Source organism: Protomyctophum bolini (assembly GCF_963924005.1).
Source record: "Protomyctophum bolini genome assembly, chromosome: 7".
Lineage (NCBI taxonomy): Eukaryota > Metazoa > Chordata > Actinopteri > Myctophiformes > Myctophidae > Protomyctophum > Protomyctophum bolini.
The window spans coordinates 28,133,370-28,146,949 of NC_137868.1; the positions used below are offsets into that span (position 1 = coordinate 28,133,370).

General features: G+C 42.5%; 1 protein-coding gene across 1 annotated transcript in view; it reads left to right on the forward strand.

Annotated features, from left to right (window-relative positions):
• cdkal1 (CDK5 regulatory subunit associated protein 1-like 1) overlaps positions 1-13,580 on the forward strand; it is a 319,098-nt gene that overhangs the window by 347 nt on the left and 305,171 nt on the right. The window contains exons 2-3 of the mRNA XM_080767726.1: positions 1,593-1,756; positions 4,277-4,389. Coding sequence (XP_080623852.1) covers positions 1,599-1,756; positions 4,277-4,389 — 271 coding nt within the window. The 5' untranslated portion in view covers positions 1,593-1,598. The remainder of the gene's footprint in view (positions 1-1,592; positions 1,757-4,276; positions 4,390-13,580) is intronic.

Here is a 13,580-nt window from a genome sequence, read left to right on the forward strand (position 1 = left end):
ACAACACACATGTGCTCTTCTCGGACGTTACGTGCCTTACGTGGTGTCGTTAGTTGTAATTTTAATTATTTCCAACCTAGCTAGAAGTATTGTACAACGTTGTCAAGTATACTCAGTTATGCTGCATTTTCTTTGAAATTATGTAATATGGTCTGGTGGTGGTTATTTTATTTATGGCCCATAAACAAGGCACAAACAAGGGACTAAATTATTTTCGCTCCTATGCGACCAAAATATGGAACGCCCTACCAACAGTCATTAAGACATGTGAATCCCTTGGCTCCTTCAAAACTTTTGTTTTTCTCGCTGTCTGTTTTTTTTTTTTTTTTTTTAATTTTCTACTCTTCTTTAAACGGCATCTGATTGTTTTGTTATATGTTGATTGTTATGCACATCTTCAACAGTATTTTGGAATACGTTGAGATAAGGATAGGCACTAATAAGCTTTAAGCTTCTGCCTATGCCTTTTCGATCACCTAAAAAAAGAAAAAGTAAACTGTTCTGTGTAATGTCTCCTCTGAAAGATCGAAATAAACTATTCATTCATTCATTCATTCATTCATTCATTCAGTACACGTAATTAACGGTCAACACACAAGCTCGAAGCACCACCAGAGACCGACACGACTGTTCCTGTGGATACTCCTGTCCTGTGTTTTGTTTAGCGGGAAGACTTTACTATGAAAACCTGCATTTCATGTCAGTCAGTTGGCTGTGCTTAAAGTTCCTTTGTAATTAACCCTGATTTAAAGTGATTTTATAATGTAAGGTGAAGGTGTACTGGATGTATTTTGATTGTGTTGTATGGTAACCTAGGCTACACGAGGGCTTGCACTCTATATAAACACACTATTCCTGAGTTTAAATAAGGTGGTTATGATGTCAGTCAGTCCGTCACACCTCGTGACACTCTCCATATATGGCTGACTCCATATATGAAGATCAGACACTGACTTCATCAAACCCTGGATAGTCATACATGGAGAAGACTGGATCATCACCTAGATCTGCATATATGGAGCCGGACAGCATCTCTACGTCTGGCCTCACGGACACCATGCTGATCTGACCTCATAAAACCCTTAGATCGAAATGATTATGGCAATTTGGCAAAACTTAACTTAAATTTATGAAAAACGTTTGATTTCAGGGTTTTTTGTCAACTTTTTGAAATGTTTTTATTTTGTATATCTTTTTCATAGGAAACAAATAATTAAGAATGACCCATGACCCATCAAAATGGGTCCCGTCCCGACCCAGTGTTTGGGAAACACTGTCATTTGAAAAATCAGACCAGTCTGAAGCGAGTGGTGCAACAGCACCCCCTATTGGTACTCCTAAACATCGGGACATAGTCACATACCGGTAGGTTAGGACATAGGTTGGGACATAGGGACAAAGCTGTTCCTTGGAGTGGTTGCACCACTCAAAAACGACTGTATATTTTGTTCACCATTGTCTGTGTTATAGTTGTGGTGTGGACTCTGCCATCCACTTGAGTTGGAACACATTTTAAAACTATCTTTATAGTTACAGTGCTTGGTGTGAACGGCCCTCAACTCCCAACTCTTTGTTTCTCTGTGTCTTGACAGATCGTCATGCCATCAGCCTGTGACTCTCTGATTGAGGACATTGAGGACATGGTGTCTGCCAGTGACCCCACGCCTCAGGAGAGACAGTCTGCTAAGAAGAGTGTGGTACCCCGGGTCAGGAAGAGAAAAGAACAGCTGATGAATGAGGAATTACGAACTGACAGGTATTAAGCTACTGCTACAGCTCCTTGTTAGTTACGTTTTAGCAGGAAGCATGCGTGCTATCAAATATTTGCAGGAAGCACATGAGATCCCAGAATACCATAAAAACCACAAAGTCATACAGTTAATAAGTACCGTTTAGTCTTCTGCAGTTTATTAATAGATTTATTAATAATGGCAAAAAATAGCAATAGCTATAAATAGATTTATTAATATGATATCTTGGCGAGTTTTAATTATGCGACCTGGTGCATCACATGTTAGGTCGCCTTAACTGTCACGTGTGTATGCTCTAAACCTGGATCTTTTCCTGCTGAGGTGGGCTGGATTGTTTTGAGTTCATATTGCAGAGCAGGCTATTCAGGCTATGGGATGTAAAGTCAACCACAGTTGTCTCTCTAGGAGGTTATATAGGATTGTGGTGATTGTAAAAGTAAAAAACGTACATGATTGCGACATTGCTGGGGACTATCCTGTTTATTATGACCATGGATATTCTCTAAAACTGAGAGAACCATCATTTTCATTTTAGCTGGTCTATAACAGTGAATATTATCTCTTATCTCCGGTAGCTTTTGTTGATTGAACTCGGTTGCTCAAGTCCATGGGTATCATTCACAAAACCTTTCTTAATTGGTTTGACGTAAATACCTACAAAAAACAAGAAATAGTCATATTTGTCAGGTGAAAGAAGCGCTGTCTCCGTTGTGTTCTCCCCCCCATATTAGTCTTTTTCTTTTTAATTTTTCTGCCTTTTATTGATAGGTTGAAAGTAGACCGACAGGAAATGGGGAGAGAGATGGCGGGGATGACACGCGGCAAAGGCTGTCGGGATCGGGAGTCGAACCCGCGACATGCCGTCAGTCTGGCTTGGCAGCCTAGGTGCCCAGACGGTTGAGCTAACCGTTAGGCCGTCAGTATGACTAGGGCTAGAACAGGTTGTCTAGTTTTCATGAGTTTATTAGTCGGGTGGTTTCACCTGACGTGTGGGGTTCATGAAATTCATGCCCACAATTTTGTGCGTGTTCCAGGTGTACTGGATTATGAATTGCAGTTGTTACTATTTTGGATGCACCTGCCTTTTCATGTTGATTTAGGGCACATTCACACCAGGATGCGAATACAACGAATCCTGCGTATTGTCGGAAAGTGTGCTTCGTTTTGGCAGGTGTGAAGGTTCATTCGAATTCTGGTGCAGATTTTACCAAAAAATGAGGGTTTTGCTTCGCTTCAAAGCACACCAGAGGGCGGATTACTGCAGGTGTGAATGCAATCGCATTAACTATAGGGGATGAACCAAAGAATGTGCCATTGTGGGATGAAGAAGTTGGTATTTGGAGAAGGCATTATTCCTTCTGAGGAAGGAGAAGGCATTATTACGCAGTGTAAAGATGTCCCATGGACTGACGTGGTTTAATGAAGAGATAGAAGCCCTTATTGCAATATGGCCAGATGATCATACAGCAAATACTGAAGGTTACACACAAACAATACACTGCAGTGTACAGGGATATTTAGCAAGAGAATGGAGGTGATTGGGTTCGATTGGGTCAACGATTGTCTATAAGATGCATGAACTTCATTAGAGCCACTACAGGTGCAATGGACTACAAATCCTACAAATGGTCTCCTAAGTAAGTAGGCATGGTTTACTCCTCCCTGACCTCCCAACCACCCTCCTTCTCCCCTCTACCAAGCTGACAACAACACTGACAACGTCATGTGGATGAGCATTGAGATCATTATATGGCAAATGTCATGATTCCCATTTCCCAAATCAGCCCCCATCAACCAAGAGTCTAAGACAGTTAAATTATATTATTAAGCATTGGAACACATATTTTATTTCACGTTTCACGTTATCCTGTGTCGTCCGTCAAATTGCAGATGGACAAATATCGCGAGAGTTTGTTGCTGTGATAAAGAAAGGTCGATAACAAAGTAGATTTTCTCCTGATTTGTCTCGCTAAAAGAAGCCATGAATATTTTGGAAATATTGTGTGCCTGATTAGGTCCAGTATTTAGTTCAGTGGCCATGGAGTTAAGGAATGGTTCATAAGCTGTGTTCACGTTCATTCTCCCATTGGAAATGAATAGACTCCAGCCTTCAGACTTAGAGCCGATTCATACTCCTATTTTACTGCTGTTTCAGCGCTGTAGTGCCGAAATGATTTGGGCTCATCAGAAAGTTTCAGTAGCACCGAAGAGTCGACTTTAGGACGGTACCCGCCCCCCCGAACCTCAAATGACGTCACATTGTAGGCTCTAAAATAGGAGTATGAATCGGCCCTTAGCCGTCTCCTAAAAAGGTGTGCCCACGTCACGCAGATACGGGAAGTCCATTTACTCAAGTTGCTATAATGCCTCTGTGTGTGTGTGTGTGTGTGTGTGTGTGTGTGTGTGTGTGTGTGTGTGTGTGTGTGAGAGACAGACACACAATAGGCTGTTAATTTTCCCATGGTATTACATACGTTCTATTAGTAATATTAAGTTTAGTAGCTAATGAAACAATTTCATTACAGTGTGCTTCCTGGCACTCAGAAGATCTGGGTGAAAACATGGGGCTGCAGCCACAACAACTCAGATGGAGAATACATGGCTGGACAACTGGCTGCCAGTGGTTACAAGATGACTGGTAAGTGCATAGACGGGACAAATGCTTGGGTGAATGGATGGATGGATGAGTGGGCAACGACTCAGATGGAGAATATATGCACCCACAATTAAATATGAGTTGGAGAGATGACAGACAGAAGCTGGATGAATGGAAGGATGGATAAATGTATTGTAAATTATTTTTTACAATGAAGGCTGCAATATGATTTTGGACTGGGCGGGTGGAAGGGGATTCAAATCCATATTTCATTATTATATTTATTATAGATAGATGATGGCTGGGAAGTGGGGAGTTAATTTCAGTTTGTATTGTAGCTGGAGAACTTGATTCCAATGTCCGTGGATAGTGGATACACTACCGATTTAATACATTGAGATATATGGATGGATGGAATATGAGTGAATGATTCACCTGGTGAAATTGTAGAACTCGCATGTTGATCTGATATTTTAAATTATAAATCAGGCTTAATAGTTGTATTATCTTCAATCTCAGTTGAATGCATGGTAATATTATTTTATGAACACAAGGGGGCACCCTTGCTGTATCAATGAACTATGTAATCCTACTTTCAATTTGAGTGGACTGTCTGACTGTTTTAGTAGAAAGTCAGAGAGATTACACTTTTAAGATGAGTTCTTTAATGCTGTCACTACTCGGTCTCAAATAAATGCTGGCTAATTAATCAATTAGCCAACATTGTATAATAGAGCCTCAAAATGAGGTTCTCAGTGCTCACAGAGTACTCAGTTCTAAGCAGTTTGCTGTCTCCATGTCAATCATTTTGCCAGATTTGATATGTAACGGTATGGTAATCACAGTTGTTTGTATTTTAGCTGTTGTGTTTTTACTGGTAATTAGAGTGACTGTTGGCTTTTTTTGAGCATGCAAAGAAGGGGAAAAAATGGTACTGTTGAGCATTTGTTCAATAGGCAGGGTGGGGTTAGTAGGGTGAATGTTTTTAGAAGGCTGCTGTAAGCATTTTCAGCCTGAAAACTGCAGCATGGTGTAACTTCCAACTCAGTGTGCACGTTGTCATTCTTCTTCATATAATGGTATTGTAGCCATGCTTTACTCTGGCAGCGACCCAAGTTTCATATTCTTTACTATATTTTGGGGGCTTTTTCTGTCATTATTGATAGATGTGTGTGTGTGTGTGTGTGTGTGTGTGTGGGGGGCAAAGGTCGTCGGGATCGGGGCTCGAACCCGTAACACGCTGTCAGGCTGGATTAACAGCCTAGGTGCCCAGGTGGCTACGCCAGCTGTCCGGGCCAAGTTTCAGGCATTTTTTTATTCATTCCAATACAATTAATTAATCAATTGTAACTGACCCCGCTGACGAGAGAGAGACAGAGTGTGTGTGTGGTATATCATGAGGTTACTAAGTAAGCAGGTGTCCATCACATATTTGGTTCAATGACATTAGCCTACAACACCTTGAGTAGTGTCAACAGTAAATCCCCACATCCCTGAACCTTAGACAAATATTGTCTCTTAATGCCAACCGTGCTCAATAAAACCCACAAATACTCTTCCACTATATCCATGGATAATTAGGTGTGTGTGCATGGGTTCTCTGTGTTCCCATACATTGCCTTGACTTACAGTTTTGGAGGGAATCTGCATGTCATTTGCATGCTGTCCACTTTGTCCAGACATATTATGACCTAGGTTACCAGAGTTGTTTCACGACAGTTGGAGAAACTGAGTGAGTGATATTCTAAGTTTCTGTCAGAAAGAGAGACATACGATGCAGAAGTGCCTACAGACATCCTGTGTATGGAAGCCAAATTGATTCTGTGTATATATTTGTATGGGGATATATTATAGGTACATACACAAATAATTTGTCTCATGAACTGTCCTCATCTTTTGTGTGTGTGGTGTGTGGTGTGTGTGTGTGTGTGTGTGTGTGTGTGTGTGTGTGTGTGTGTGTGTGTGTTCAACTGTTCATTTGCATGTTTGAAGTATTTGATTAATGTCCTTGTGCAGCTGCGGAGACCCCTTAGTGAGAGGACCGCCTGAGGGGTTAATATTCCCTCTGTTTCACACATCCATGTGCACGCACGCACACACACACACACACACACACACACACACACACACACACACACACACACACACACACACACACACACACACACACACACACACACACACACACACACACACAGAGTGTTCTTGGCTGTAGAACACAAGTCGAAATGCATTTCTCTCTTGTCCCAAAGAACAATTCTGGTCATCCCAGATGTATTTGTTTTGTCGTCCTAGAAACGTTGGCACACATTAGTTTAGAGCCCTGATCTCTTTATCTTTCACAATTCACACCGTACTCATTTAATGTTTGTTTTGTCTCAATGTTTATGTATAAGAGCCCCCCTCACTTCACACGGGTGTGATTTTTCTTTTTATCCTCTACCTCCCTCGAGCTCTTTCCAGACGTTACCTGTCTGCCTGCTTTCTCGCCTCTGCTTCTCCCCTCGGCTCATGTTGTCCAATCTCTCTTCCCTTCTCTCTCTTTCTTCTCTCTTCAACTCATTGTGTCTGTCTGTCTGTCTGTCTGTCTGTCTGTCTGAAAATGGTACAGGGTTTTCTTCCGACATACTATTGGTCGGACTGTCATTAGCACAAGGATGGGAGCAGTGATTGTTCGACTGCTTGTCCGACCGTTGTTTCCGGCATGTCGGACCTTTGGTGCGTCTGCGTCTGCATCCCAATGGAAAATTTCAAATAGTTTTTTGTAATTTTGCTTAACATTTGCATGAATGCGGTTGCATTTTCCTTGTTGGTTCTTGCCCTGTGTGTGTGTGTGTGTCTTGTGTGTGTGTCTTGTGTGTGCGTGTACTTACCTTGTTAATGCAAGGATTAGTTTCTCGTCCTTTGACCGACACAGTTCTGATGTCTTTCTTTCTACAGTCTCCCAGCTGTAGAGGGGTGTGTGGGTGTGTGCGCACCTGATTAAACTCCATTTGTGAGGTCCAGATGTCCTCACAAGTACAATTATAATAAAATTACATGTTTACAAGGATAACCTTTTCTTACTAACTAGGCTTAGGCTAAAGTTAGGGTTCGAGGCATGAATGGTATCCTCTCTTGTAAGGAATGTTCTTTGTTTGTATCCTACAGGTTTCAACATAACTCAGGACCCATCCTCTGTTCTTAACCTCCCGATTATTATGGTCTCAGAACCACTAAGTAGCTGAAAGATGTCTAAAGCACAGGATTATTTGCATCTCTCTCATATATTTTTTTCTTTCTTCTGCCTTCGTCTCTTCTCCGCATGCCTTGTTTTTCTCTCTCAAGTTGTGCAAAACATCAGTGTCTCCTGGCTAAAGCTAAAGGATTTCGTTTTGTTCTTCCTTTGTCTCCCCCCTTTTTATCTGTAACTGTCCATCTGCCCATGTTTATCTGTGTGTCCCTGTTCTCCATCCCTCCCACTCTCACCTCTCCCTTCTCATTTGTCCTCCATTTCTGTCTCTCTCGTCTCTACCCTCACTTTTTCAACCCCATTATATGCATGTGTTGTGTGCTGTCTCTGTGTACTGTATTTTTCTCTAGTGAGATTGCTGGTAGGAGAGATTGCCTGCCACGGCCGAATCACAGAAGATTATTGTTAAAGCCTGGAATTGTCTGGCATGGCTTGGAATGTAATGGAACAGGGGAATCGGGGTAGATTGTTGCTAGAATGGTGTCGAACGGAATAGAATTGTCTAAAATGGTATGACATCATTTGGAATTGAACAGGGGTGGAGTGGAAAAATTAAAATTACATGGATTCTGAATCAAAGTCCAATTTAGGACTGACCTGGTCCATCCTCTATTCCTCCATGCTTTCCTCTCCTCAGGGAGGGAGAGGGGGAGAGAGGGAGAAATCTTGTTATGGCTAAGGTCAAGAAGTGAGTTAGTGTCCATGCAGCCAAGTGGATTTTTGCTGTGCTTTTGAATTGGCTGTGTGACCAGCTGTCTGTCTGATTGGTTGACTGATCTACTAACTGCCTGACCAGATGACTGACCTCTTTCAAATGTCTGTTCATATTCCACTGAAAGAGTTTTGACAAAGACAGATTTCTGTCCTTGCCTGTTATGCTCTCAAAACATGACATCACCCTCTCCCTCTCTCTCCTCACCCAAGTGCTCCCCTCCTACCGTGCTCTCTCCCTCTCCCACCTTCCCTTCCTCACTTCAACACTTTACTTTCTTAAACCATGACATCACCCATTGAGTAGTAGTAGAAATTCCAATTGTGGCCTCTAGGTGTCAGTGTTGGCCCACACAACCAGGCCTTTGTTTAATTTGCCTCAAAAGAACTTGGTCAGGAGCTATTCACAAAAATCAGAATGATGTCATGCTTGACAAGTGGAAATGTGCACTCGGAGCATCGATTTTAGAATGCTTGATAATTTATTAGACACATGATGCTATTGACCTTTCATATAGAGGAGTCATGTCTTTGTTCCCAGGGCAAGGTCACTCTTAAGATTTAAAATTAATGTCATAATATAGGAAAGCTTAATTCGATGGTCAATTTATCAGTTTAGTGATCCTGTGTCACGTTCTTGACCAGGGATTCCCGTTCCAGCACAACACAATGTTAAAACCGTCAACGACACAATTGTCAGACTTCAAATCAAAATGTTTGTTCATACAGTATTATTTACATTGATTATCCTTTACTGACTGGCAGGATTTCATGGATGCTTTGCTTGCAAGTTTTAATAATTCAGTTCACTCGGCATCACCACTCCCTCAGTCACTTGAAACCAAGTTTCCATGTTCCTTGATAACCCTGGCTCCCTTAAATGTGCAGTGCATTTATCTTGTCCTGATCACATTTATGATGCAGTTGCCTAACTTCAACCCTTAGTACCTGATTGCCTGTTGCAATATCTCTATCAAAACAACCCCATTGTACCTGCTGACTGCTCCTTGGATGCTATACTTCTGTTTGTCCAAAGGTGGCACTGTTTACCCATGAGTATGTGTGTGTGAGACTGTGTGTGTGTGTGTGTGTGTGTGTGTGTGTGTGTGTGTGTGTGTGCCGGTCTACCGGAGCATCTGAATTGAATTTAGGAAAAGGAGGCACATGCCAAATAGTGACTTCATAGAGAGCTGTGCAGCTCTGTGCGCGCTTACATGCATCCTCTCTGTCTCTCTCTCATCAAGTCACCAACTGATGTACTGGATGTTTTTGCCTGCTGTCTCCCCCTGCTCACCTTCTCTCTGTCCTCCGCACGCATGCACACACACTTATTTTACATAACGGTTAGCCAAAATGACTCCATGCAACACATTATCAGCCAAATAATGGAGTTCCTGTTTTGGATTTAGGCAGTTGGAAATGCAGCATTCAAAAAGAAGGGTGTGTGTTGTTTTGTAATGTATTACAGGTATTAATTGCAGCTGTTGCTTCTGGATGGGAAAAGTAGAATTGTCCAATATAAATTGGTCTGCATTCAGAAGAAGTGAAGTGAATCTCTTGAGTGAAAACTTTTTGTTGCTTATAGAATATAGATGACTGACGTACGCACGCACGTACGCACTGCTAGAAGTCTTAACAGCTGTTACTTTGGAGCTGGAAATGCACAGGGGAGTGGAGTTGAGCCAGATGTGGTGTGTTTATAATCAAAATGCATTGTGGTAGGTACTAGACCCCCCTGTAAAGAAATGTTCTTATGCAAAATAGGTTGCATAAGTTAAGCACGGCAGATTGCCGACTGTATTGAAGGTGATTCAATTACAATAAGAGACATTTGTGCAAAATTGGTTTCCTTTCCTACATTTCATTTGAATGAATCGCACAGGACATTTGTCATAGTTTGAGCTGGGAACTTTGCACAGTGTAGTGCTGAACTACTCTGTAATCTGATTCATCTCACACTGTCGGTGTGGTAAGCCATGCCGCTACATGGAGTGAGAATGTATTACATCACTGTGTGGAGTACTCCGTCTGTGTGAGAGCAAGTACGTACCTTGCATACACGCCGTCTCATTCATAAAACGCAAAGCGCAGGGCATGTGTGATTGGCCGCCTGTCTGCTACGCGACATTAAACGCCGCAATGTGACAGCCAATGAAAACTCACAATGCTTTCTCCTCGACTCCACCTCACACTCTCTCTCTCTCTCTCTCTCTCTATCTCTCACACACATCGCACGCACACACGCAAGCACGCAATTACAGTCAGTGCATTTGCTTTTATCTCATATACACTTACCGATGTGGTGGAAGTCGATGTTGTGTGAAGAGATGTTATGAGAGCCAGAGTTTACTTTTACGGCAGCACTCATTCTGCAATCATTGTCGTAATGTGTGATCTGTATGCATGTGCATTGTGTACTCCCCTTCCACTATTTCATAAGTGTGTGTCTGTGTGGTAACTGTGGTTGTGTCTGAACTCTCACTTTGACTGTATGTCAGGGTGGTGGGGGGCAGACATATACTGTAGATGAAATAAATGTACCGTACGCCGAGTACTGTCAGTCAAGGAGCGAAGGTGAAAACTGGGGGAGAGGGGTACAGCTCGCAGACTTATGAGGCGAGGGACGCTAGGTGTGGGTAGAGAAGGGTAAAGGCGAGAGAGCGAGGGCAGGAGCACGGAGATGGGGGTAAAACAAATGATGCGATGCAGCGAGTGAGGAAGGACGACAGGGAGAGAGGGTTAAAGCACACTGTGATGCTGCAAGTGAGGGAGTCTGGGGAGAGAGGGGTAAAGCACACTGATGCATTTGGGTTTCCAGAGTCTGGAGCGCAGCGCAGAGAAGAGGCAGGAATGACTACAGTGCAAGAGGATGCCATGCACCAACTCCTTATAGTGGTGCTTGTCTACGGCAGAATAATCTAGAAGGTCTTGTCCCTTGAAGACTACATTTTAGGAATGTAGTCTGGGGAGTAAATATGAATGGTGGACGGAGAGAGACTGTGCCAAAATGGACAGATAGGAAGCACGGGAAGAGAATGGTAAATGGAGTTATCGTAGAGAGAGACTTTACAGGTACGAGTTGGTGTATTTAAGAAAAAAGGAATATTAATGATTCGTCCATGACTCTGTGAGGGCCTCAACTAAAGAAAAGCTGACTGGTTAAACTGGATGGTTAAATATACAAGATGTTAAAAGTGTAATAAATGGTTTTAAGCCTAAACTAAACTTATTGAGGGGGGCGGGGGCTTCAGAATGTAACACAGCAGTACTGGATTCACAATTATTTGTTACTAAAGAGGGGCACGAAGAGATATTTGTGTGTGTGTGTGTGTGTGTGTGTGTGTGGTTGGGTTTAGGCATTAAGTTTATTCGCTTTAGGATTAGGGATTTAAGTATAATGGTTAGGGTTAGTTCAGACTTTTCGGGTTAGTTCGGACTTTTATTAAAAGTCGACTAGGTCCAGGACAACATTGAATGAGCTATCTAACTATAAATGCACCAAGTCTCTGTATGGATGTATGTTCGTAGTAATCCACGTAACTCGAGAACTGTTCGCCCCACCGACTTCAAATTCGTCACACGCGTTCCACACCCCCACAGGGAGTGCAGTGCCCGTTGTTGAGTCGGTTGGACACACAGTTGTCCAGAACTGCTACAAAAGGCCTCTGCCCGGGCTCTGGACAGGGCCCCTGCCCAGTGTCCATATATAGAGCTGGACTGTTCTGACATCATTCTGACGTCTGCATAGACTCCATATTTGGGCATGCCTGACAAAGAACTCCATATATGGGCATAAATGGGACACAGACATAATATCTGGATCATGCACCGCTCTAGTTAGTATATAATGCATCCAGCATCACTAGGATTATTTTTACCGGTTATTGGCGTCTCTGTCGCCTGGCAACGCTTTGTTTTCCGTGTTGTGACGTCATTGAATATTTTCCTCCTTAGCGACTATCTTTAGCTGCCTTTTTCTCTAAATTGAAGCACATATTGAGGTGATCATACAGAATGTATCGATGTTTTAGGACTTTCATTTAAAAAAAACCTTGTGGTACTATATTAGCACTTCTGATGAAAGCGAAGGTAGCTACCGGCTGTCCCGGAAATTATTGGCTGTTCTGGAAATTATTGATTGTTACTTCCGGTTCACCAAATCCGCTGGTGACTCTTCAAAATAAGGGCTTACGGCTGAAAAGCGTGGCGTGAGAGGTAAACTTGATATTAAACGTGGCACTTAAGGTGTTTTAAGGTGAAAATGGAAATTATACATAATATTCTTTTATGGACGTACTACCCTCAAGAATTGTCAATACAATGTGTGCCTGCTTGTGTGTAGAGGAATCTCTCTGTTCAAACATTTGATAATCCACACTCTCACCTGCAAAACCACACACACACACACACACACACACACACACACACACGCCTGAACTCATCCAAGTCCTAAGAATCAAGGCACTCAAGTATAACCACTTGAGCCATGACATTACAGTGAGACCAACGTGTGTTGTGTGTGTGTGTGTGTGCACATCAGTATAATTTAGCATGGTGTAGATTGCAACATGTCTCACTATTGTAATGGCAACACAATCTGTGTTTATATTTTTGAAAAGGAATGCAAGATGTATTGTTATGCTAAACTATATTCACGGCCGTCTTGAAAATTAGTTCCTTCTGAGTCCTTCAGGATTACAGTTAAGGGTTTTTCATTTACGTGTGTGTGTGATGGGGGTGAAGGAAGGAAGGATGGATGGATCAAGCCTTTGTTCTTCTCTGGCATTAATTTCTCCAAGGATGGAAACATCTCTAAATTCAAGCTGTAAGAAAGATAAAGGTAAGAAGGCACCGTTCCTGCTGCTGTTTATTGAGGAGGGGAGCAAAACAACAACAACACAGAACGGATATTTGATGGATTGAAGAAAATGTTCTTCTCCCGAAGGGGAAGTTCTATCAGTTCTCCAGTGGGGAAACGGGGCAGGCATGGAAGCCTTGCTCCTACGCTCTTCTCTTTACGTCATCTGCTCATTTAATCACTCACACCCTCACTGTTCCGAGAAGATGAGATGATAATGATGGGGTGGAAAGATGGGCAGAATTCCCCCTCCCCTTTTCCCGATTTTCCTTGTTTACTGGGATCTCCAAACAGCCAGTCAGTGCCTCTTCATCCCAGGAAGACTGGCGGTATTCCATAGGGATGAGAATTACCCTGAGGGGACGATTTGGGAATATCATTGGTGGGGATGAGAGTAATGGGATAAGTCAGGAGCTAAGGGAAGGGATAGGG